A 25,863-nucleotide genomic window follows, 5' to 3' on the forward strand; every position below is an offset into this window, starting at 1 on the left:
ATAAGCTACTAACTTTGCCACTGGAGATGGAGGATTCAGGCATATTTGTTTCGCAAATTCAGCCCCACGAGTGGCCGGAACAAAGCCGGCCATTGAAGGGTCAAAGCTTTTAACTTCTATTGATAGATATTTTCTTAGATGAAATCGAATCGAATACTAAAATTTGGTTCGGTTTAAATTATTTTGTGTAAATTTGGATTTATTTTTTGGTTTAATAAAAATAAAACTAAATCAAAACAATTTCAATTTTCTTTACTAAAACTGCAATAAAATTGAGATTTTAAAATATCAAACCAGTTGGGATGGAACCGGCTCGGTTTGATTAGGTTCAATTTTCAACTTTGTCCCAAATATTGCTCACCCCAAAAATCATTCAAGTTGATGGGAGAAAAACGTCCCATCAGCTGATCTAGAACCTTTTATCAAACAATGTTAGTAGTTTTTTTTATTAGATATACAAAAATAACTTATTCTCCTAATTCATTACAACTATCCGATTAAAAGCATATTTGCTATGAACAATTATTATTAGCTAAATTAAGGTTTAATTATAAATTTAATGTCTAAATTTTCAAAAAAAATTTATTTCAGTGTTTCAATGGAAAATACTTGCAGTCAAGTGTCGAAATCGATAAATTTTTTTTAATCAGGTGTTTCCATTCTACATGGCTTGCCGAAAACATGAATATAGGCTTTTTAGTATAAATTACCTTGACAACAGTAATTTTTCAAAAGTTTAAGCATTCAAGTTATAAGTAAGCTGCTAAATTAAATAGCAGAATACAAAAAGGAAATAATGTAACCTTATTAGTATAAGTTACCTTGACAATAGTATCTATAATTCTATAATATCTATCTATATCTATCTATTTATACTATATATAAATGTCGCAATAAGGGAGGGAAAGTAATGAGATTTTCGATATCGGCCTTAATAAAATTCAGAATATCCTAAAATAGCCTTAGTCGTAGCTAATTCAAAAATTACATTTTCTATCGATGAGTATCTGGATGAGTGGTTCAACACTCATCTCCCTTAAGTGAGGTCGAGAGTTCGATCCTCATAGATGGAGTAAATTCTACGAGTGTTTGAATAAGTTGTTCATCACTCTTCTCCCTCAAGTGAGGTCGAGGGTTCAATCTTCATAAATAGAGCTAAATACTAGCTGTAAAGACTTTATCCTTTCTTGGACCGACCCGGTATGAATAGGATTTCGTTCTAGCCCGTAGCCTCGAGATACCTGTGGTTAAGACAAAAAAAATTACATTTTATTATTTGACTGGATATAATTTCTAAAAATTATTTTTTAAATAAATTCATATAGATGATAAAAAAGAAAAACGTATACTCTTCTTTTTCTGTATGGTTTTAGGGAAAATTAAGGGTTTATTCGGCGATGATAGAACATTTCTTCTATGTAATCTTTTTTATTAATTAATTAATTTATTTATTTATTCATTTTAAATTTGCAATTTAGAAAAATAGAGTCACAAAATTAGATTCTAGCATTATTTACTTTGTAATTTTCATTTATTGACTTGGCTATAATCTTTTTCTTTTATCTATCAACATCAAATTTCATTAAATTTCAGCATTTCCAATTAAAGAAGGGATTGACTTTTGAAATTCAAATTGGTAATTTTTTTTAATATAATTTATTTCTTGTTATATGTTGAGTTCAGAAAAGGGTTATATTCTTAATAACAATTTTTTATTTTTTACTTTCTTTTTTGTTACTGAATTAATTTGTAACTACTGTCCTTTTAATTTAGTAATAGCTTTATATCTGTCTTGCAATAAATAGATGACCTCTTGGTAATTAAATATTTTTTAATTTTCTTAATATTTTTTCTATTATATTTCTGTTTGACTTAAAAGAATATAGTGCTTATAAAGCTGGAAAGAAACTAGAACTATACAAGCTAATGAATCTACTCGCACTTTGTTGCTGGCCTCGTCTTTAATATTTTTTTCATTTAAAATTAATTTTATTGATACGATTGCTATTTATTGTGTACTCAAATTTTTATATATTTTTTCATGGAAAAAGAATATTCATTTTATAAATTTTTTGTTTTACTATTTTTTATTGTAAAAAATTATTAAAATTTTATACAAAAGATTCATTTTTATACCTTTAGATTTTTGGAGTTTTTCTTTTCAAAGAAAAAAACTGTTGGTATTTTAACTATCAAGAAATTAAAAAAAAAAGATTACTTACCATAATTTTTTCATATTTTTTACTTTTATCATTGAACAAATACATAGAAGATATAGAAATCCAAAAAAAGTTAGTGCTAAGTAATTATTTTAATTTGCTTAATATTATAGTTGCGAAGAAATATAAAAATGCTAAAGCAATTATTTGGCGAATTGGATAGTTTTTAAAATAAAATGCTATAAATTTTTAATTATATATCTTTAAAGTAAGTTTAGTAATATTTAGACTTAAACTTATATCGAGTCAGTTCTATATAAACAAAAAAGATAAATTATTTCTAATTATCACAAATTTTAAACTTATAACGCTAAATATTGAAAAAGTAAGTATGTGGTCACTAAGTGTTAGAAAGACGTTAAAACAGAATTGTGATGATAAAATGTTAAACATAAATAGGGGCAAAATAGTAAAATGGAAGCTAAAACATAATTCATATGTTATTGTTCTACAATGTGGCATTCCAGCCGTTACTTGGTAGATGAAAAATAACTTTTAGTATAGGACAAAATGCCAAAAGATGAAAAAGGACATGGTTTTATAGGAATAAAACTGTTCTATTGAACAGTGTTTTTGGGTTTCATTTTAGTATATATATAATAGTTCTATTCTAGATCACTTTTTGGGTTTCAAGAATTTATGTACAGATATATGTATTCTTTTCTCTAATGTACTGGGTAAGTAATGCTGTCACAATAGCCAAAGTAATTATCATTATCAATTTAAATCATTTGCTCATTTATTTTCTTTATCAAAGTAAAAAATAGTTTACTATTAGCTTTCATCATAGTTGTACATAGATATTGATTTGTGGTCGAGAGCAGTAGGTTGGAGATTGATGATGACTTTTTTTTTTGAAAACTTATTAAGGTTTTAAAATCTGCATTTATAAATTAGGGACTGAAGGATTAAGTATAGGAATTGAGTTTAATTTTATTTTGAGACCACTTTGTTATAGACAAACTAGAATTAAATACATAAAAAGCAACATTGGCAGTAATTTCTACGACAAAATCTAATACAAATTAAGCAATTGATTTAATTTAATTTAAACAAAAACTTATACTTTAATATTATATACATAAAAAAATTAAAAGAGTACAAATATATAACGAGCACAGTCAACATGCAAGGCACATCATAAAAACGATTAGTACTATATATAAATATGGAAATCAGGAGGAGAGGGAGGGGGAATAATGAGATTTTCGATATCGCCTTCAATGAAGTTTAGAATATCCTAAAATATCTTTAATCATAACCAAATCAAAAATTATATTTTATACCAATGAGTATTTGGGTGAGTGATTCGACATTCTTCTTCTTTAGGTGAGGTCGAGGGTTCAATTCTCATAGATAGAGCAAATACTCGCTGGGAACACTTTTCCCTCCCTAGGCCGACTGGTGCGAGTAGGTTTTAGTTCTAGCCTTGTGGGCTCGGGATATCTGTAGTTAAGATGAAAAGAAAAATTATATTTTATTATTTGATTGGATATAATTTTTAAAAATTATTTTTAAATAAATAAATATATATAATAAAAAAGAAAAAAAAGTATATTCTTCTTTTTTTTATGGTTGTAAGAAAAATTATGGGTTTATTTGGAGATGATATAACGTTTCTTTTATGTAATTTTTTATTACTTAATTAACTTATTTATTTTTAATTTGCAACTTAGAACGATAGAGAAATAAAATACTTGAATGAACTCATCAATTGACCAATATTGAATCCTAGCATGATTTGTTTTGTAATTTTCATTTATTGACTTGGCTTTTTTTTTTTTTTTTTTGTCCATCGAAATCAAACTTAATTAAATTATAGCATTTTCAGGGTTATTTTTGAAATTTAAATTGGTAATTTTTTAATATAATTTATTTCTTGTTATATGGTGAGTTCTTAAAAGAGTTTTTTCTTAATAAAAATTTATTTATTTATTTTTTTGTTATTGAATTAATTTTTAACCACTATCACTTTAACTTAGTAAAAGATTTATATATCCGTTGAAATAAATAGTTGGTTAAGCATAGTGAAATTCAAGGAAAAGCATAAATACTACATTTCAATACTTAATTTACATTCATATGATACTATGTGTGCATTTATTGAGTAGTATAGAGTTAATATGAATATTCATTTCATGTTACACTATCTTAGAGGAAATGATTGAAAGATAAGTCAATAAGCAGAGGAGTAAGATTAGGAGAGCCTTCTGCCTCAGGTTAGTGCACTATATCTATAACTTATGTTGTTTAGGTAATAAGTAAAATTGTTTTGAAGAAATTTTTTATGAAAAGTTACAAGGTAAAACAATATGCTAAGCTTACAATTTTATGAGCTTTTACAAGAGAAAATTTTGATTTATTTATCAAATGTTTATATCAAATGAAATTGAATTCAAATGTGATTATTGCATTTGTGAATTGATTATAAAGAAAGCAAATGCTAAAGTTATAGTTAAATGTGTTTTATCCAAAATAATAAAGAGCTAATGTTAAATGTTTTATAATAGTTGGAAATAAATTTTAAGTACTCATTTGAATGGATATAAAAATGGTTGAGCAAAGAAAATGCTGCTCATTATGGTTAATGATTGATTTCTAGTGGAGATATTTTAAAAGTCTCACAGCTAAATGTATAACATGGTTATTACCTTATATCACTTCATTTGTTGAAGTTGATATCGTGATTGATATGGCTATGCAATAAATGATATTGCAAATGATATTGTTCCCTCTTAAATGAGCTTGACATTGTCCCTCTTTTATTAATATTCATATCATAGATTGAGATTAAGATAGTTTTGTCTTGATGAGCTCATAAGACACTAATGGCAGTGGAGACAAAACTACTGATTAATGATTATTGATATGTTATAATATCTCCATTGAATTGATTATTTTTGGTAAGCAAATGAATGTGATTTAGTTGATATGACTACTTCTTATTTTTATCTAACTGATTTGTTTTCAGTAAGCAAATGATAAGTATTGATCTTGAAAGAGATAATGTTGAAAATTGTTTTTCACACTTAAATATCTTAAATATCTAATGGGGAATTATCATTTATATTATGTAATTAATATAGTGCACTACTAAGCCTTATGCTTAGCGATAGTTGTTCTCTATACTATCGCAGGAAAAACGAAAGGAGAAGTAGGAGAGTATGTTCGACAAAATGTTGAGTTTTTTCTACAGCTTTCAAAAGGTGAGCTACTGATGTAGACATTGTCTTATGAATAATTTTATTGGAATTTGTATGATGTATAAAATTGAGAGGGCTACTGATATATATATTGAGCAGACTAATGCAATTGAAGTTATATGAATTTACAATTACTAATATACATTATAAAGCACTCGAATGCTTTACTTACCTTTAAAACTAATTTATTGTCTTAATAACAACTCTAAAGGAACAATCCAGTATGTAATCCTCTTTCTAATGGGCTTATGGGTAATGATTTCACCAATGTATTTGAGTATGTAAATGTGTAATTTATAATGACTTTTAGTTAAAATATTTAAAATAATGGAATATTATATCTTTTATAAAAAAAAAATTTATTGAGTTCGAGATTATTATAAAAGTGAGTTTTATAATATCTAAAATGTTTCAAATAGTATTTGAAATTATTACCACACATACATTTTGAATATGAAAAGTTAAGGTCCTTATAATATGTTTATTGAGTTCTTATATAGACTAAGTGTTTGATAAATATATTACAAGTGATATGTTATGTCTACAATGGGGCAAGGTGTGACAATGCGTCTCGCCAAGCTCTATATTTATAGACGATGACTTGCTTGGAAGTTATTCTGACGTGCTTGTTTCATGGCACTGCTCCAACCTTTTCTTTGCATGGGTACCAATATTCTTCTGTAAAGTGATAAGTCGACGTACATTGAATGGTAACATAAATGAGTTGTTTTTCGCTAAATGCAGACTTAATCTCAGGAATTGCATAGGCGAGAAAAGACAGGCTATCGCTTAAAATACGTTTAGGGCATAAGAGATTGCCTAAACTTAATTTTAGGAGGGCAGGCGATGACCTAGGCTTGGTTTTCTTTTCTCGATAGGCTATCGCCTACTTCTTGATATAAATGGACATAATCGACAGGCTTTGTCTACTGCATGCCTCTTTACTTTTAATGCCTAACGACTTTAGTTTTAATTTAATTCAAGTCCAAATTAAAAAAAAAAATTGTGATTTTTGGAATTGATTTGATTATTTATTTTATTTGCAAATTTGATTTTTATGAGCGTTCTAAAAATTATTTGAAATAAAATTTATTAATAATTTTTCAAATTCTTATTAATTATTTTTTTTTTAAAAACGCGGATTTTCCAAACTGTTTTAGAATTGCTGCCAAAATGAACAGTTGTCTGAAAGCCCCAAACTAGCGGTTCAAGTTGAAAATTTTAGAAAAACTTCAACTAATGGTTGGGTCAATTTGATTAATACATATTATATAAATATTATTTAAAAATAATTATTAATAAAAGGGAAATGGAAAGAAAAACCAAGTTTGAGTTTTCAATGCGTCGTCCGTGTTACCAGAACAGAAGAACAGATAACTGAGATGGAAGGAAGGGAAGTTAATGATACAAATGGACTCCAACATGAAGAGGAAGAAAAAGAAGAGTGTGGGGTAATATTAGAAATTCCATTAGGCATAGCAGCAGAGACATTTGATTTTAAGAAAACAGTATGTAGCCATGGCTTATTCGCTATGTCCCCAAATCAGTGGGACCCACTCTCCTACACCTTCTCTCGTCCTCTTCGTCTCCGTCATCATTCTGATTCTGAATCTGATTTCACTTCAGTTATGGTTTCAATATCTCACCCTTCTAACCTCCCTCACTCACTCCTTGTTCGCGTGCACGGTACTCGCTCTCTCACCCCACAAAATCGAGAATCGCTTGTAACTCAAGTTTTGAGGATGCTGAGATTGTCAGATGCTGATGAGATGAATATTAGAGAGTTTAGAAAGATTATTGCAATGGGAGAGGGAGAAGAATTTGATTGGATGAAAGGTTTTAGTGGAAGAGTGTTTAGGTCTCCTACTTTGTTTGAGGACATGGTGAAGTGCATTTTGCTCTGCAATTGCCAGTAATATTTCTTTTATGTTGTTCTCCTTTCCATGCTAATTTCTTGCCTTTTACATGTTTGTCATATTGTCGCTGAGAGCTGCAAGGAGGATCTTCAAACTTGTTTTAAATTTTTTATTATATAACTAATCACTAAAACAAGTCTTAAACTTTTGCTTTGCTCTCAATTTTAGCTTATACTCTCATATTTTGTCAACTAACTTTTAAGATTGTCTTAATAAATAATTGTTTTTTTTTTTTTTTCTGAATATAAAGGATAATATCTGACTTTTCAGTTACAGAATCGAAGAGCAATAAATAAGACTTTGTTATCTGTTTTGAAGTTTCAACTTGATTGTTTGATTAAATGCTTAAATTGTTCTTTTAGTAGTTTTAAGAAAAAAAATTCATTGTTTTCTTTGATTATGTAAGCAAATTACATCTTTCTTTTTTCATTGTACTTCGAAAATTATAAGATTACTCTTGATTTTAGTTGTAATTGATAAAATTTCAGAAGTCCATATGTTTAATTGTTCAAATAAAAAAAAGGCTAAAACTGAAAACTTTTTAGTAACTGAGTCTAATTTTTCTTTTTCTTTTTCTTTTTTTTTTTTTTTTTTTTTTGGGTTTTGTCGGTTTTCAAATTCGTTTCGCTTTTAACAACATAGGTGGTCAAGGACTCTAAGCATGGCTAGAGCTCTTTGTGAGCTTCAACTGGAACTGCAGTTTCATTCATCCAGCTGCACTAAGGCTCAACAAACTGACATGAACAATTTCATTCCAAAAACACCTGTTGGAAAAGAGTCCCAGAAGAGGAAGGGCAGAGTATCTAGTGCATCCTCAAATTTATCAACCAAGTTGCTGGTAACAAAAATGGATTGGGACGAAGTTGATACTTGCTTGACAATGGTTGATACCCGAATAAAAAGAGAAAATTTGACCCCGAACTTCTCTATTAATAGCATAGAAGACAATTCATGTGGCATTTGCAAGTCATGTGTTGGACCGTCTGGTATTCAATCTCTCCAGCAGACTCAGTGCAAAAGAATTTGGAATTTTCCAAGCCCATGGGAACTAGCAAATCTTGATGAAAGATTTCTGTCGAAGCGCTGTGGTCTTGGCTATAGAGCAGGTCGGATAATAAAACTTTCTCAGGGTATTGTTGAAGGGCGGATTCCAATGAGAGAACTTGAACAAGTTTGCAATGGTGGAAGCTTAAATAGTTATAATGAACTGGCTGATCAGCTCAAAGAAATTGATGGGTTTGGTCCTTTCACACGGGCCAACGTGCTTATGTGCATGGGATTTTATCATGTTATTCCTGCTGATTCTGAAACTGTTAGACATATAAAACAGGTATCCCTTTGTTTTTTTTATCATTCTTTTGTTAATTATTAAGAAATACTTTGAATTTCTGAGAGTTGTCAGTGTAGGTTCATGCCAAAAATTCCACCATTCAAACAGTTCATAAGCATATCGAAGAGATATATGGAAAATATACACCCCTCCAATTCTTAGCTTACTGGTATTAACCATAACTGCATGATGTTATCCAATTGTTCCAAGTAGATCGCTTTCCTCAGTTTGTTTTCTATGTTTTCAGGACGGAATTGTGGCACTTCTACGAGCAAAGGTTTGGGAAGTTCTATGAAATGCCTTGCTCTGAATATAAACTCATTACTGCCAGTAATATGAGAAACAAGGGAAGTTGTAAAATCAAGAGAGCTAAAATATCTTGATAGAGTGACCATGACTTAAATTAAATGTGAAAGTGAGTGAAATTTGTTTCTGTTGTTTATAATTCATGTTTACCTTTTGGTTTATTGCCTTATTCTCGGTTTATATGCACATTATACCAACTTTTCCTTTTATCATTTTCCTTTTATTACCCTGAATGTCTAATATACTGAGACATACCAAGTCTTTTTCATTACAAATACTGATGTTATGTATTTTCTTTTCAATTTTCAGATTTGAAGGCCATACTTTGCCAACTGCAATAAAGAAATCGTCCCTTTTGTTATTTGTCCGCATTAAGTTTCTTTCTAAAATTTGTGAACTCCAACACTGTCTTCATTCTGTATATGATGCTTTATGTTATCAACACATCACTTCTGCTTTACGCATGAAAGCGGCCGGGGTGTACACTATACTTTCATTCAAATCTTAATATTTAACGGAATCGGTATCGAACAAGCTAGGGATTCGCGCCTTGATTGCCCGCGAAAGCCGTAGCCCTTTAATTGCTTAGGAGAACCGGCCTTATTTAGTAAAAGCCTTTTCTTGCTGATGATGGAACAGCAAAGTAAACAATCAATGGCGAGAACTGATGACTCTGAGTAGCATTGCTTCAAATGAGCTTATTTTAGGTGCAGTAAGATTGCTTGAAAGAGAAAAAACTTGTGTGTCATCTACCCTCTGATCAGCAAATTAGTTATCAGGATATATTTGCTGTTATGGCTAAGATTTAGTTCATGTAAAGTTCCCTTGACTGTGGTTGCTAACGAAAGGTTGCACACTACTACCAACTAGATATGCATTTGGGCTAAGCCATGGAGAAATGAAGGGGAATTTTGGGATTTCTGCTTAGCCATTCGCGTGGAACACAACTGGTAGGTCCTTTTAATCCATGTAAGCTGCCACATAAAGCTAATATGGAACCACGTTTGCAAAATCAGCAATCTTGTAAGCAAAATCAGCAATAGGCACTTAATTGATTATTTTAAAATATTTGAACACTTAATTGAAAATATTTTTCAGTCAGACACTCAAACAGAAAAATTTGAAAAGTTCATATACTAAAATTATTATTATCCCTATTTTGTATAACATGTGGTAAAAAAATTATTATAATTATAAGGTGAGTTGAATATTAGACTATATAAAACGTATTTTATTAAATTGATTTTAGGTTATTAATTTTATTTCGATGTAATATTTTAATTATAATATTTATATATAATTAGGTACTTTTGTCTTTTCAATCTCACATTTCATTAACTCAGCTTTATTTTGGGAATTCAATATATTGACCAAATATAATTATGAACTTCGTTGGACCTCTACTTCCTAAAAAATAAATCAATTTAAACCAAATGAAATTACTAATGTCTATATATTTTGAAACAGATTTTTATATGTTACGTTAATGCTCTTTTTCTTAGAGTTTGATGATTGATATTAATGTGCTTTAACAATGCTAACGGAAAAAAACATTTATTTTTATTTCTCTAGGTAATGAATTAACTTTTATTATTTTGAATAAAACGATATATTATTAATAAAAATAAATATGATGGATTATTTGATTTAGTTTTTAAAAAATACATGGACCATTTTTTAGAAGGAAAAAAAAATATCTGGATTTATTAACTAAGTTAAATAATAAAAATTCAATTATAATTTACATAAAACGTTAGAAAAAGAAAGAAAAGAAAACAGAAAAAAACAACACTATGGTTTATTTATTTATTTTTTATTTTTCTGAGAAAAAGAAATGGCTTAAAATGTTAATTCGCTGTTCAAAGTCGTTAATTCTAGAGTTCTCTTCTCTGCTTTCTTATACAGCCCGAGCAGACAGAGAGACGGATACCTAGTCGACCCCTTCAAACCCTAGAGGACTGTTACTGTCCGACAATTGATCGAAACCCCTATCTCCACCGTTACTTAATTCTTGTTCTCGACGGTAACTCCCTCTCCTTCTATCTTTTTTCTCTTTTTACTTGCTTCTTTATAGTTATTTTTGTTCTTTATTTTTGTGCTTATGGCAGAACAGCACTCGTGGTTGACAGTTTTGATCTTGCAACGGAGAAGCTAGCAGATGGAGGATTGGGGTAAGATTTTTCTTCTTGAAAATTTCTGAACCCTTTAACATTTCTTATGGATAGTCTCATAGTTCAAGATTTAGTTTATAATTCAAAAAGAATTTATTATCTGGGCAATCAAGGTGAAAGGCTTTTTTAGGGATTGAGATTAGGTGGCTGCAATTGGTTTTTAATGCTAATTGAATGATGGAAGAGGTAACTTGCTAGATTATTAAGGCAATTTGTGTACTCTAGGGCTTTGGAATCTACTGCCTTGGTAACTAGATTCACTTGAAATGTCTTGAGTATCTTATAGCCAGTGACTTCATGAAATTAACTGGTTAAGTGTGAGATTTAAGTGAAAGATTCTTTTACTTATGGTCGTCTCAAATGAAATTTTGTCTACACTTGTCATCCTGATGTTCCATCTGAGTAGGTGATCTGCAAAGTAGTTTGTTCCTCCATATTGTCTTCACCATTAGAAGAATGGAGTTTGCTATCTACTGAACATTTGATAAAAATCTTTGGATGGGTGAGAGCAACACGATGTGGCAAAATTTGCTGAAATTAAAGAGATTGACTAAAATTATAATTATTTCCCTTATTCATTTGTTTGAAAGAAAGGAGAAAGGAAATTTTAATGCAGTATCCTGAAAGTTCATGGATGGAAAATGATATTTAGTCCTTTCTCCACTTAGAATTCACAATCTTGCTTTGTGCAATGCAATAAGTATGCTCTGCTTTCTTATCTTAAACTTTGTTCATCTAATTGTTTAATTTTACTGACATGTATGCTTTTTTTAGAGGATGAACAAATTCCACCTCTCCTTTTAAAGGAGCAACCTAAAAGCAAATGGGACGATGAAGACGTGGATGACAATGATGTGAAAGAATCATGGGAGGATGAAGATGAACCAGCTCCGGTATGCTTGATGAAGTGATCATGATTTATATTACATAATATTTTAGCAGATGGTTCTTCCTAACTGTGCATACCATACCTAAAGCATCAATGTTGACAGTAATCCATTGAAGGAGAGACCTTGATATTATTTAGTAGTGAGCCAATTTCTCAATGCATTTCCTAGGAAACAATAGGACTTCGAATGTGAATTCATCAATGTGAAATTTAAGGATTTTTTTTTTCTGAAAGTCGATGTGACTACTTCGTCATCACAAATTCATAATAATCTTCTTGATGTTTTGATGTGACATCATGTATAAATGCTTCCATATGTCTTTTCTATGCTTCTAGCTTTCAACCGGTGGTAACCTGTGGGCATGTTACATTAATGTTGTCGCTTTTATTATTGATGAGAATTGAAGAAAAAAATGGTTTGTGCTGGAATAATAAGTAAGAGAAAAAAATAACTTCTGAAGAAGATATCGACCAAATATTGATCCAATCAAAATCTCTGAGGGTTGACCATGTTTGGGTCTGCTTCCGAATGTGCTCCTATCCTTTGTACCACACAGCTCCATGCAACACAGAACAGGATCTCCTAGCATTGTCAGTTTGGCAAAGCGCCTTATCCTCTCTCTTTCTTATCTTGGTTGCATGTGTCAGAAATAAAAATAAAAATAAAAATCCAATCTCTGTTTCACATCCTCAAGAGTCCTTGATTTTTAGCATTACGCACTTCTGTTTTCACTTAACCTGCTACTTGATCCTCATAAATGGCATTAAGAAAGAACTCTAAACGTATAATTCCTCTTTTTTTGCAAGCATGCTATGCTTATATCCAATTGTGAAATACTCTTGTAATGATATCTTATATCTGTTCATAAAAAACATCGGTGAGAAGTGAAAATTAGCAGTTTCTGTAAGTGTCCATCGTGCGTTTATCGCAAAATTCTTCGTGGGTCATGAAACCTTGATAACTGACTTGTTCATAGAATAGTGTTTCATTCTCTCAAAACCTTAGAACTTAAATTTTGTTGTGTGCTTGTGGCAATTGAGTTCCACTGTTACTTAGTATTGCCATTTGATTTATCCTTCTATTATTTCGTGTAATGGGATCAGGCACCTGTAACACAGCCTCCTCCTGAAAAACCCTCTAAGAAACCCGTGACAAAATCTACAGAGAAGAAAGGGAAAACTGTTGAAGTAGCAAAGGAAGAGCCTGAACTTCTAGATCCTGTTGCTCAGAAACTTCGCCAACAACGGTACCAAAATGATATTTTTTATTTCTTCCATCTTTGTTGATCTTTTTTATATCATTTTTAATTTTAATTGGGACAATAACATGAAAATGTAAAATCACCTGTATACAGACAAAAGTATCATATATTATTATTATTGTCATTCCCTGTTATGACATTCACATTCGAAATTTAGAAGGTTTTGGTAGATAGAAGGAAATAGGTATGTGGTTTCATCTTTGGTGTGAAACAAAGTTTGGCTGTATGCTCCTGGAATTAATATCTGAAATCGGGGAAAATATGAGACAAAATCTGATCTGGGCAATTGTATCCAGCCTAGTTCTCCTCAATAATGAAACCTGGTAAAGAATGTTATCTCACCCTCTGAAATGTGCTCAATGGATACAGAAGAATTGATGATATTCTCAAAATTACTTCTAGTCCTTGTTGGCATTGGATGTCTAGATAGATCTCAGGACACTGTTTCATCTATGCAATCAATACTTTTGTCAACTCATGAAATAGTAGTAAATAACTTTGACTCATGGGATGAAACTATGTTCCCTTTTAGGTTTCTAGCAGTTAATGATACTATCAAAATGCATTTAGTGTAGAGTTAGAAGCTAAATAAGGCATAGCAGTGACTGAGAAAAATTTCTAATACCATCTCTAGTAAGCTGGATTGTAAATTGAAATATGCGACTCTCGAGAAGGAAAGGGAACTGGCATCTTGTCCGCAGATAGATGGAGTGTGGTCGTGTCCTTGGCATGACTTATATCTCCTTCAATTTTGATGGGCCCAAAGAAGAAAATAACCTCTGCTTAGCTTGTTCCTGTTCCAAAGTATTATGCTATCACCACCTGGCACTCCAGGATGATCATGTGTACATGTTCTACCTGTAGGCTTTCTCTTAGCTGAAAGCTTTGGAATCACTATCCTTTCTATTACATTGACATAAGGACTTAACTTTGTAGATTGGGTTATTAGGAACTGTCCATAGTAAAAATCACAGGGGCAGGGTGGTACCGTTTGTTGGACTATCATCATGGTATTGCAATAGTTCAATTTTGGATGTCTCTTACATTTAGTTTGGGTTTGATGGAAATGGGCGGAAAGCAAAGTGGAAGAAAGGAAATTGATATGTATTTAACTAATTGCATTGAGGTGCAATTTCCTCCCATTACCTTCCATTTCCTCTCACTTCTCTGAATACAAACAAAACCTTAGATTTTGGACATTGCTGTTATCTTATTTTGATTTATTCCTTTCATTCTAGTGTTCACTTCTATGTCTTATTTTCTGAATCTGAACACAAAAAGTCTATTCTCTTTTTCACTATGTTATTTTCCGGTAGTTTCTTTTATATTATATTATATTATTATCATCTGCTATGCATTGCAGTGGAATAAGGTCCACTCATGAGGTTGTAAAAAACTTCAAATGATGTTGAAGTCTGTATAATTTTCTGACTGCAGGGTTTATTTGTGCTGGTTACTGGTTAGGAATATATATTTGATCAAAACTATCAGATACTCTAATATGGAGGATAAATAGTTTCCAATTTTTTAAAAAACTTTTCATGTTCTACTGATTTATAATGAGCAAGGGTTTCTTGCTGAATGTTTGGCACAAATGCAGGCTAGAAGAAGAAGCTGATTACAAATCTACTACAGAACTGTTTGCTAAGAGAGATGATGAGAAGACGCTTGATAATTTCATTCCCAAATCAGAGAGTGATTTTATGGAATATGCAGAACTTATTTCACATAAGCTTCGCCCATATGAGGTCTGTTAAATTAGTTTTTATTTATTTGTAATGTCTGAAGACTGCCTAGCCCTAAGTAACTTGGTAAAGTCATATATTTTTGACAGAAAAGTTTTCATTATATTGGTTTGCTCAAGGCGGTCATGAGACTGTCAATGACTACACTGAGAGCGGCAGATGCAAAAGATGTTGCATCTTCTGTAACAGCAATTGCAAATGAAAAGCTGAAAGCAGAGAAAGAAGCCAATGCTGGTAAAAAGAAGACAGGTATAATTCTCCTTTTTCTTTCCCTTTTTTCTAGTATGAAAAATAGCATTAAGATTCATGGTTTCATGAGACATCAAGTCTTGTTTAGTCTTACAGGCTTACTGTCCTGGTTAACTAAAAACTGTAGTTCACAAAATTGGTGTATTTTCATCTTGCGAAGTTATGCCTGGTTTTTTTACTGATATGTCGGACTTCGTGCATGGTAGTAGTGGCTTGGAAAATGTTTAACTTGTAAAAAGTGCTGCTTACTTTATAGATTCGTGTCTTAAGAGATGGAGAAGAACATAGTAAAGCAATCTTTTACCATAGGGAGTCCTTTGTTTTGTATTTTGAAAAATCACTTTTAAACTTTTTTTGCATCAAATTTCAGCCGATTTGAGCAAAGTGAGAATGCTGATTGGAAACAATTCCAGTTTCATTAAGAGAATTCACTAGCAACGTTTGTTGATAGTGATGTTACTTCCTGCTTAACCTTTTCATCCCAAGATATTGGTCATCACATGAAAACTTTTGCAACATGTTTGACATTCTAAAAATTAGACTTTTTTGTCCTGTCTGATGAGTACCTTTGTGATTGTGGATGGTGTTGTGGTGAAACTGGTGCTCTTCATGAACTCATGAAGGGATTTGGTATGTCTGTTTACTAAGTTAAGTGACTTTCAATACAAATTGTTGTCTTGTTTAATGATGGTTGAATTACTATTTAGTCCTTGTAGTTTGGTGAAATTTATAGGTGGGGACTTTTGTTTTCAAATCTCAATTAAAATTTCTCTATTTTTTTGCCGTTCAACTAAATAATCCTTCTGTTAAAATTTTGCTGATTTTTTGGTTAGTCAACTAAAGAAAGAAAAAAAAAAAAAAACACTCTGTTTCATGACCATGAGGAAAAGAAATCGAATTTTATTACTAAAATTTATCTAATCAAATAATCGAAATTTATGATTGAGTTATTGTTTTTAATGAGTTTTCTGTTTATGAATTAGGATTGATGATGTTTAGGATGAAAGAAAACTTAAGGTTTGATCTGGGGTTGACATGCAAAAGTTCAATTTGTGATATCCATTTGCATCATTTTCAAAAACTAAACATTTAACGATAATTAAAGTAGTCTGTAGCTTAGGTTCAATTACCTTAGATGGTGTTTGGTAAAATTGATTTAAGTGCTGAAATTTCAAAATTGCATATATTTGTTTAAAGGTCAATTTCAAAATTGATCATTACCTCTGAACTTTGAGGTTGAAGCATGTTAAACCCTGTTTGAGCTTTCTGAGAAACAGGTTTAGCAAAGCAGAATGAGAGTATACGGCCTAAAATCTCTATTAACTTTGCTTGGTTCATTAACTTGTAGATTGTTGTCAATTACTCTTGCAGGAGGGAAAAAGAAACAGCTCCATGTTGATAAGCCAGATGATGATTTAGTGGTGGATACATACGATGCTCTCGATGACTATGACTTCATGTGATCTATTTTGAAGATAATATTATTTTTGCTTTAGGCTTCGGCTGTTTTTCCCGTTTGCTCATTTACACCGTGATTGATTTTTATGTTGTAAACCATCTGAGAGGATAACATGAGCTTTCACCTTTGTTTTCAACTGTTGGGTTAAACCTTGAAACTACAAGCAAAGAGAATGATTTTATATTCATTGGTTGTCAGTAAAAGTTGAAATAAAGAGTGATTGGCGGAATTCTAATTTACATCCTGATTTTTGTTTATGAAATTCTATAGGATTGGAAATTCTAATGGACCAAAATCAAAAGATTAGTTAATAAACAAAACAAATGCAGCAAATGCGTAATCGATAAATGTGAATGGATAAACCAGAAACAGCTTTTGACAGAATGGTGGCGGATTTCTATTCCCATTAGCTGCAATGAACTGTTTTATGTGAGCTGTGGTTTATATGTTGGTGGTGAAGTGGTATTGACTTTGATTTTTATGTGATCGGTCATGTCAGTCATGTAGGCCTTCGTGGGATTAGATTTTTGCACCTCACTGCATCTGATGTCATGGTATTATATGGCAGGGGTGACATATTGGAAGATGTTTGTTTTAGGACTATTAGTCAGAATTCCTTTTATAAGTTTGAGATCTTTTACCAAAAAACGTATAATCTACAATGCCTGTAGAAGAAAGAGACATCAAACCTTAGTTCAAAACAAACAACCATTTAAAAATCATAAACCATATCAAAAGCTTGGTCTTTTAAACTCTAGAAATGAAAAATCAAACCGCCAATTATTAATTTGGGCGGTTTGATGAACAGTTCTACTTATAGATGTACCTAGCTAATAAATGTCTGTTGTTAGAGACAGTTTCATATATGTACGTCTCGCAATTTTCAACAATGGCAAATGCCACAAATTAAAAGTTATGGGATTCTTTTTTTCTAGCAACGCACCGTTTTAATTATAATTAACCAGGGATGAGTTACCTTTTAACCCTGGAAGTGCATATGGGTCTCACTTTAGATTATTTTGTTCATTTCTGAAATTTCAATTTCAATTTGAGGTGCAATGGGGTATCTTAATTAGGGGTTAAGTTAGAAATTAGAACAAAATGCAAATTAATGAAACATATAGGTTATTAATGAAAATATCATAACTAATCTAATTATTAATGTATTAATTAATTTTGAGATTGTAACCTTATTATATTTCAAAAGGGTTATTATCAAGCATGTTTTACGCGTATTAAGCTGGAAAGATAATATTTTTAATAATGTATTATCAAAACTTGTTGTTTAATAAGTTTTGATGCAAACAATGTTTACTTAATACTATGTTCATTTCAATCCACATATGAAATATCTAACTATGTATTAATAGACTGTCTTTGATATTCTCACTCAAATAGTAAAATATGCTTGAGTTTATACGAGGAATGATACAAGATTAGGGAGTTTGATTCTTGAAAAAACATTTATAAGGGAAGACATACACATCCTGAAGCGAAATTAGTTTTATTTACAAAAGAAAATGTTGGGATATTCCTAGAAATCTAAATAGTATATCCTTGATAACGCCATCAACGAGTTTAAGTTTCTGCAAAATCCAAATATTTAGTATGCAGCTTTGGGGTTCACGTTTAAGAACAAGGTTACAGCCAAAAGCAGAAGGCATGAGTTGTCAAAATGGTCAAATGCACCCACCAACTATATATATATCATTGTTTGTACTTTGCATTTTAAAACTTGTGATAATAATGGCCCAATTTGCAGTGTCGTTTCAGCTACTAATTGTGCTTGCGGCAACTTTTGTCTCTGCAAGTTTGAGTTATGGTATTTTTGAAAAATTTACCGATGCCACAGAAGAACTTCCTCCTGAGTTTGTAACATTGTACTACACACAGACACTCGACCATTTCAACTACAAACCAGAAAGCTATGAGACCTTTCAACAGAGATATATTTTGAACTCAAAGTACTGGGGTGGGCCAAATACTAGCTCACCCATTTTTGTCTATGCAGGTGCAGAATGTAACATAACACTTGTTATTCCCCCAGGTGGGGGATTCATGGCTCATCTTGCTTCTCGTTTTAATGCCTTGTTGTTATATATAGAGGTAAATATTACGCTTTGCTTAGGAATTGGGAGTGGAATGCAATTCTTTAAATAGGATTCAAAATTTTGGTTTGGTGAGGCTCACAAGAAATCTATATTGTCTTAATATCATTAATCGTCTAAATATCTACTATCTATGTTGCGCGGAAATTTTCTCTGGCTGCCATTGCTGCATTTGGGAAACATTTCTTGTATGGAAAAGTTTGGAAACTCCACATAAAAGTTTCAGGCCGTTTCTGCAAATTGAGTAATTTTGAAACAATTGTTTCCTCTATTGAAAATATGTTTTCATAAACTGAAAATTCTTATAAACTCATTTTTCTAATTAAAATAAATACATAAATGAATACAAATTCATTATACTAATTTATATTTTTTTATATTTATAAATATAATTCTATATTTTTCATATTTACGATTTCCTTTTCGTTTCTTATATTTAAAAAAAAAAACCGTTTCCTTGTATCCGTTCCTGCACTGTCACGTTTCGTTTCCGTTTCCCTTTTCATGCAACATAGTATATTATGCTCCATAATCATAAAGGAAAAGTAAAGCACTTGAGAGATTATGTAATGTTTGCATGCAGCATCGCTTTTATGGAGAATCAAACCCTTTTGGTCCTTCAAGTCTCCAAAATGCTACTACTCTTGGTTACTTAAGCTCGGCACAAGCTTTAGCAGATTATGCACAACTGATTCTAGATGTTAAGAAGAATCTGTCAGCAGAAAGTTCCCCAGTAATTGTTGTTGGAGGTTCTTATGGTGGAAGTAAGCATTATATTTTTTACATGTATGATATTATTATAGAATGAATCTTAAGGTTCATATATATTAACTTTTTCCACAAATTGAATTTCCTAGTGCTTGCATCATGGTTTCGTCTGAAATATCCTCACATTGTCATTGGTGCCTTGGCATCATCTGCTCCGATACTTTACTTTGATGACATAACACCACAGGATGGATTTTTTGTTGTTGCAAGCAAAGATTTTAAGGTAAGCAATTAATTTCGAGTACTCAGGATCCCTGTCCCTTAATCATACACTTAAAAATGATTCCATGGTGCTTGTGATTATCCATTCTAGCTAGCTAGGCATGAGAAGGAACTTGAAACTACTAGTATAACTTGAATTAATCATTTAAGACTACAGTTTAAGGCTCTGAAGCAATAGATAATGCAAAGAGTTTGGTTTATGGTGGAAAAGGAGATAGATAAGTCACCCTTGCTACCACTCTACACACTCTACGGCACCGTACTGAGATTTTCACCTTATATGGCTCCTCCTTCAATTCTTTCAAATTCATTGGTTCCTTTTCCTCGTTCGAGACGTTTCTCCCATGATCCATTCCATCCTAAAGCGTAACTAGGATAAATTCAGTTATGTTTTCATATTTCAATTGAAACATTTTTTTTTTTTTAAGGATTTGAACCTATGATAAGTCAGTAAACAGCCAACCTCTCTACTTCTGAGCTACTAAGCAATAACGGAAGATTCAATTTCGTAGAGTTCAATTCCCATTCTCAACTCCTGACCAATATGAGCTTGAAGTTTCCTATGTAACTCCTGAAACTTATTCGTATAGTGTCTATGTTCCATGCCCCATTTCATACATAGGGATCAGGTTGCTTCAGCTCAATATCTTCAAGAATTCCTGACCGTGCAATGGCAACAATGTGGTCGCTCCTATTGACTTGATATCTAAAATTTCTGATATTTCAATTCTAATGTTGGTTTCTGCCGCAGGATACCAGTGAGAGTTGTTACAACACCATAAAACAGTCCTGGTCTGAAATTGATAAAGTTGCAGCTCAACAAAATGGACTGGAGACTCTTAGAAGCATCTTCAGCCTTTGCGAGTAACTCATATTCTGACACTGCTTGACTATTATATGTTTCAATATACAATAATTTATTTGACTATCTTTTGTTTCTGCCATTTTTAAGTCGTCTGCACTCGGTGGGAATGCTCAAATTCATATTACGAAGAGTGTATTTATATTCAGCTCAGTATGACAATCCTCCATACTTTTATGTTGAAAAAGTATGTGGTGCCATTAATGGAGCTCCAGAAGGAACTGATACTCTCGGCAGAATTGCAGCAGGTCTAAACGCAAGTATCTTCTCATGCCACTCTAATCCTACTTGGAAGTCAATTGTAGATGAAGATTTATGGCTATGGCAGGTACGTATAGTATTATAAGAAATTATTCTCTTATGGCACAATAAAATTCAGCTCTTAAGTTCAGGGCCTAATGATACTAACCTTTAAAGATGATACTAACTTTTTCCCAGGAAAACAGAGAGAAATTGAAAGAAAACTTGGAGATTATGTTAATTTGTCTTATTTAACATATCACTATATTTATGTTTCAGGTATGCACTGAACTTGTAATGCCAATTGGACTGGACAATAACAATACAATGTTTGAGGCATTGCCTTTCGATATGAACAGACACGTGAATATGTGCCAAAGTATATTTGGTATCTCGCCAAGGCCTCATTGGATCACAACGGAATACGGTGGCCATGTAAGTTTATGCTTTGTTTTACATTTATGGAATAAAAATAAATCTTATATTTTCATTTTAAAAGTTCTAAAATAATCTGCAGGACATAAAATCTGTACTGGGAAACTTTGCAAGCAACATCATTTTCTCCAATGGACTAAGAGACCCGTTTAGTGTTGGAGGGTAAAGAATCCGGAACTTTTTGGCTATATAGTTGTGGTAACTTGTGATGATTCATTCTTTATTTTGATTTTCAGAGTTCTTGAGGACATATCAGACAGCGTTGTTGCCATAAAAACAGAAAAAGGTACCCATCTGTATAGACACATTTACTGAATCTTGGAAGTTTTTCTGTTATTAGATGAAAGAGTTTGATTGAATACAATTTATGGTACTCAGGTGCCCACTGCTTGGATTTATATACAGCAACTCCAAATGATTCTGATTGGTTGGTTGCACAGAGGGAAGAAGAGATCAATATCATAGCCCATTGGATTGATGAATACAATGCCAAGCCCAGCAATGACGCAAGAAATTCACTATTTTATTGTAATTATTATTTGATTTCTTTCTTCATAGCTATTTGGTTAGTTGGTTAATTAGATGTGTGAATCTTGGAAAGCTTTATAAGCTTGTAGAAAGCAAAATAGGAAAATTCCCTCTTTTGGACTACCTGCTTGTGAGGGAGACTTGATAAAGATGAAAATAAACCCAGAAGAATAACAGCAATTTGAATAATATTTTATATACTAATTACACATATATGCAAATTTCCGAACAAATCCAGACTTGTTTCTTTTCATCTCTGACACAAACCCAATGCAATTTACAAGAAAGCAAATTGCTCAACCAGAGATGTCAATAGCCTTGACATCAGGTTTCTTGACTTCCTGTTTAGGAACTGTCACAGTAAGAACTCCATTCTCCATTGAAGCCTTCACTTGATCCATCTTCGCAATCTCCGGCAGCCTGAATCTCCTCAAGAACTTGCCACTGCTACGCTCCACGCGATGCCAAGTATCATTCTTGTCTTCTTTATCCACATTCCTCTCCCCGCTGATTTGAAGCACTCTGTCATCTTCAATCTCTACCTTCACTTCCTCTTTTTTAAGGCCAGGAACATCAGCCTTAAATATATGCGCTTCAGGCGTCTCTTTCCAGTCTATGCGAGCGTTAATAAAAGCAGAATTTTCACGAGAAATGATTGAAGACGATGAAGGAAAATGGGAAGTCTTTGAATGGATCCCAAATGTCGAAAGCAGAGAAAGGATCGAAAATTCTGCTTCGTGAGTTACCGAAGAAACTTGGAATGAGAGCCATTTTCTAATTTGATCTTAGCTTGGGAAATATTTGATTGACCGCTGAAAGTAGTCTGCGAGTTGCTTTTTGCTGTTGATGTTGAAATGGTGAGAATGAAGCGGATATTTATAGGAAGCGGAAGAAAGACTCTGATAGTTTCCTTGTGGGTGAAGCTTCTCGAACATTCAATATCTAAAAGCATGGAAGATTCTGGATTTGGACTTCTTCTAACAAATTCTTGATGCTTCCTTCTTGGTTTTCAAATAATGTTAGTTTATAACAAAAAATAATAATAATAATGTTTTTTTTTTTTACTCAATTTTCAGAATTCTAAATTAGTTTTTGGATATAGATTTTTTTTTAAATTAAATTTATTGATAACTTAACTAATCAACATGCAGCCTAGACTAACTTTTTTCATTAAAAAATCTCTCTTTGACGAGAAATAATTATAGAGTATGGCAAAAATGAATGATTTACCAAAGACTACCGAAATATATTTTTATTCAGTTACAACGAAAGTATTTCTGATAATTCATTAATAAAAAAAAAAGACAGACAATTTTTTTTTTAAAAAAATACTTTATTTATCTCTATAATAAAAATCCTTGGTTGATAATCAGCTTAGTGTATGAAGTAGTCTCCTATATCCGAAGCTAGGTTGCACAAATATAAGACACAAGATACAGGACATGATACGACATGTATTGGGTACGATAATTTTAAAAAAAAAATCCACATGCTTAGAATACATTATGCTAAATAAGTATAATTTATTAATAATTCAAATAAATAAACAGTCATCTATAATAAACCATAAAAGTAAAATTAAAAAAAATACTTAATTTCTTATTTTAATATAATTTAGTTAAATTCTCAAAATTATTATCACTATTAAAAATCATAGCATTTCTAGTTTATTTAGAAATAAATTGACAATTTAAATAATTTCAATATTTTTAAAAGAAATCAAATTAATCTCTGACGATATTCTACATTTTTATTTTTCAAATGTGTCTCTAAAATATATTTGTTCAGATATATCCTTAAAATGACCGAAATTAATAAAATAAAGCAACGTGTGAGAGGTGACGATATCTTTCTTCTTTTTTTTTTTTTTTTTTCCTCATTTACTCATTTACATAACATAAATGCAGTGCTCGCTTTCTGGTTTCTTTTAAAATATCCTCACATTATCACAGAATTAAAACTTGTTTTGCTTAATCAGTTTACTAAATATTGATTTTATAATTCTAACATTGGTTTCTGCAGAATAATAGTGAGAGTTGTTACAGTACTATTAAACAATCTTGGTCTGAAATTGATAGAGTTGCAGCTGAAGCAAATGCTCTTGTTACTCTTCAAATAATCTTCAGCCTTTGCAAGTAATTCAATTACCCCTTGTTTGTTTTAAATAAATAGCAAGAAGAAAATTTTATTTTTAAAGAAATGGTAGCTGGAATTTAGATTAAATGTGGCTTTTATGTAGCGGTAAAGTTACTCTACTTATAATCTGAAGATCATGGGTTCGAGTGACCTGGAGGTTATGGAGCCGAACCACGAAAACAACCTCTCCGCTAAAAAATTTAGTTGATATGTTTAAACTATATTTGATACGCTAGTTTTTCTTATTATACTCTTACATTATAGTATCCATAAAAATTAAAAAATTCATATTAAATTGTTATCTGAATTAATCAAACATTTGATTAATTATAAAGTTTTAATGGAAGATTAAAAGTTAATCTGTTAATTTTGTTTATATCAAACATTTCTATTTTTTTTTTTCCATTGCAAAGGAGGGGTTAAACCCAGAAAATTAAACTACACTACAGATCTATATGGCACCAACTCTGTCCGCCTCAAGCACCACCCTCACAGACAAAGGAGGATGCTCCAAAACGTAAACACCCTGCTGCAGAATGACTATATTAGCTAGAATGTCAGTAACTTGGTTTCCTTCTCTGTAAATCTTCCTTGCCTTGACTTCCCACTGCCTTTGCAACAAAGACATTACCTCTGAGAGAATATTCTTATACCTCTTGGAATCAGTTCTCTTATGATCAATAATATCTACCAATGTCTGGGAATCCGTTTGAAGCTCAAGTCTCCTGAAACCCATGTCCCAGGCAAGGGACAAGCCACGAAAGACACCCCATATCTTTGCCTCTAACGCATTACAACACCCAATCTTCATCTGAAAACCACCTAACCAGCGCCCAGTTGTATCCCTAATAACTCCACCACAACCCGCTGGACCCAGATTTCCCTTAGATGAGCCATCCGTGTTGACCACCACCCAATCCGGAGGAGGATGATACCAGCTGACTAAATTTTGACGTGGAACCCGATGGAGGCTCGACACATCCATTAACTTAAAAGCATGAATACATTCTCTAACTTTTTGAAGGATGAACCCGCGCGAAAGAGAAGTGTGCTGCTACTAAGGGTTAAATATCCTTTCATTTCTTATCTTCCACAGCCACAAAATGGTAGTCGAAAAAATAATATTACAAGCACAATTAGAAACCGAAGTATTCACCTGACTGAGATTAATTAATCCAATCTACCAAGGTCATATTAAAGCAATTTCTTACAAGCTGACCTGCACCAAGGGAAACCCAAACTCCAACAGCTGCAGACCGATCTCTCAAAACACGAAGTGTGTCTTCAGCAGTAATTCCACACTCACTACGTGTATTATAAGAAATGAAACTCCTTTGACGTTTGAAATTCGTCATGATCTTGTCATGAGCTACTTTCCAAAGGAAAATCCTTAGTCTTTGAGAGACCTTCACCTTCTAGATTTGTTTCCACACTCCTTGAATCGAAGCTGGGTCCTCATTAGAAATCAGTTGATAAGCTGACTTAATAGAGTAATGTCCTGATGAAGTCCCCCAGACTACCTCATCCCATTCCCTCTCATTATTGCTATGTGACTAGGGAGCTTCGGATGCAATAATTCCCGTCTCCAAGAGCCATTACCATTACAATAATCATAGACAAAGCGGTCTATCTCATTAACCTCGGTAGGAGTTAACGCAAAATCAGCTAGCTTGCCAGCGTGTAACCACTTATCAGTCCAAAATCTTGTTAAACATCCATTTCTTACATCAACAATTGCCCCCATTTTAACCGCCTTCATAACCTCACAGACAGATTTCCAGATATGAGAAGATTCTGATTTAGTTGCACAATCCC

General features: G+C 32.0%; 3 protein-coding genes and 1 pseudogene across 5 annotated transcripts; 3 read left to right on the forward strand and 1 right to left on the reverse strand.

Moving 5' to 3' along the window:
* Positions 1 to 6,656: 6,656 nt before the first annotated feature.
* LOC105639414 (uncharacterized) lies at positions 6,657 to 9,891 on the forward strand. 2 transcript variants are annotated; one of them, XM_012223461.4, is made up of 5 exons: positions 6,664 to 7,334; positions 7,981 to 8,668; positions 8,746 to 8,837; positions 8,916 to 9,083; positions 9,284 to 9,891. In XM_012223461.4, the coding sequence occupies exons 1-4, from the start codon at positions 6,805 to 6,807 to the stop codon at positions 9,049 to 9,051; spliced, it is 1,446 nt and encodes a 481-aa protein (XP_012078851.1). In that variant the 5' UTR covers positions 6,664 to 6,804; the 3' UTR covers positions 9,052 to 9,083; positions 9,284 to 9,891. The 2 variants fall into 2 exon arrangements, 1 of the variants encoding a protein (XP_012078851.1); XR_001047119.4 differs by lacking the exon at positions 8,746 to 8,837 and having other exon boundaries at positions 6,657 to 7,334.
* Positions 9,892 to 10,836: 945 nt separating this feature from the next.
* Positions 10,837 to 16,988, forward strand: LOC105639415 (uncharacterized). Of its 2 annotated transcripts, none has more exons than XM_012223463.4 (7): positions 10,837 to 10,997; positions 11,083 to 11,145; positions 11,920 to 12,038; positions 13,139 to 13,281; positions 14,897 to 15,044; positions 15,131 to 15,290; positions 16,662 to 16,988. In XM_012223463.4, exons 2-7 carry the CDS (start codon positions 11,133 to 11,135, stop codon positions 16,751 to 16,753), a joined length of 675 nt encoding a protein of 224 aa, XP_012078853.1. In that variant the 5' UTR covers positions 10,837 to 10,997; positions 11,083 to 11,132; the 3' UTR covers positions 16,754 to 16,988. The 2 variants fall into 2 exon arrangements, with proteins under 2 accessions (XP_012078853.1, XP_012078854.1); XM_012223464.3 differs by having other exon boundaries at positions 11,088 to 11,145.
* A 1,507-nt stretch (positions 16,989 to 18,495) lies between these two features.
* On the forward strand, positions 18,496 to 21,962 carry LOC105639480 (uncharacterized). Its single transcript, XM_012223561.3, has 9 exons — positions 18,496 to 18,855; positions 19,441 to 19,621; positions 19,715 to 19,848; positions 20,599 to 20,711; positions 20,800 to 21,037; positions 21,229 to 21,384; positions 21,467 to 21,546; positions 21,621 to 21,670; positions 21,763 to 21,962. Exons 1-9 carry the CDS (start codon positions 18,496 to 18,498, stop codon positions 21,960 to 21,962), a joined length of 1,512 nt encoding a protein of 503 aa, XP_012078951.1.
* Positions 21,963 to 22,083: 121 nt separating this feature from the next.
* On the reverse strand, positions 22,084 to 22,757 carry LOC105639416 (17.3 kDa class I heat shock protein-like; annotated as a pseudogene).
* Positions 22,758 to 25,863: the final 3,106 nt, after the last annotated feature.

Source organism: Jatropha curcas, chromosome 8 (genome assembly GCF_041381405.1).
Source record: "Jatropha curcas cultivar XTBG-Jc1 chromosome 8, XTBG_Jcur_1.0, whole genome shotgun sequence".
Classification (NCBI taxonomy): domain Eukaryota; kingdom Viridiplantae; phylum Streptophyta; class Magnoliopsida; order Malpighiales; family Euphorbiaceae; genus Jatropha; species Jatropha curcas.

Coding starts and splice junctions, on each gene's coding strand:
- LOC105639414 (XM_012223461.4), top strand. CDS start 6,805: ATGGAAGGAAGGGAAGTTAATGATACAAATGGACTCCAACATGAAGAG. Junction 8,669..8,745: donor CTGTTAGACATATAAAACAG/GTATCCCTTTGT, acceptor TTGTCAGTGTAG/GTTCATGCCAAAAATTCCAC. Junction 8,838..8,915: donor CTCCAATTCTTAGCTTACTG/GTATTAACCATA, acceptor CTATGTTTTCAG/GACGGAATTGTGGCACTTCT.
- LOC105639415 (XM_012223463.4), top strand. Junction 15,045..15,130: donor ATAAGCTTCGCCCATATGAG/GTCTGTTAAATT, acceptor TATTTTTGACAG/AAAAGTTTTCATTATATTGG. Junction 15,291..16,661: donor TGCTGGTAAAAAGAAGACAG/GTATAATTCTCC, acceptor TTACTCTTGCAG/GAGGGAAAAAGAAACAGCTC.
- LOC105639480 (XM_012223561.3), top strand. CDS start 18,496: ATGGCCCAATTTGCAGTGTCGTTTCAGCTACTAATTGTGCTTGCGGCA. Junction 19,849..20,598: donor TTGCAAGCAAAGATTTTAAG/GTAAGCAATTAA, acceptor TTTCTGCCGCAG/GATACCAGTGAGAGTTGTTA. Junction 21,671..21,762: donor TGCCATAAAAACAGAAAAAG/GTACCCATCTGT, acceptor TATGGTACTCAG/GTGCCCACTGCTTGGATTTA.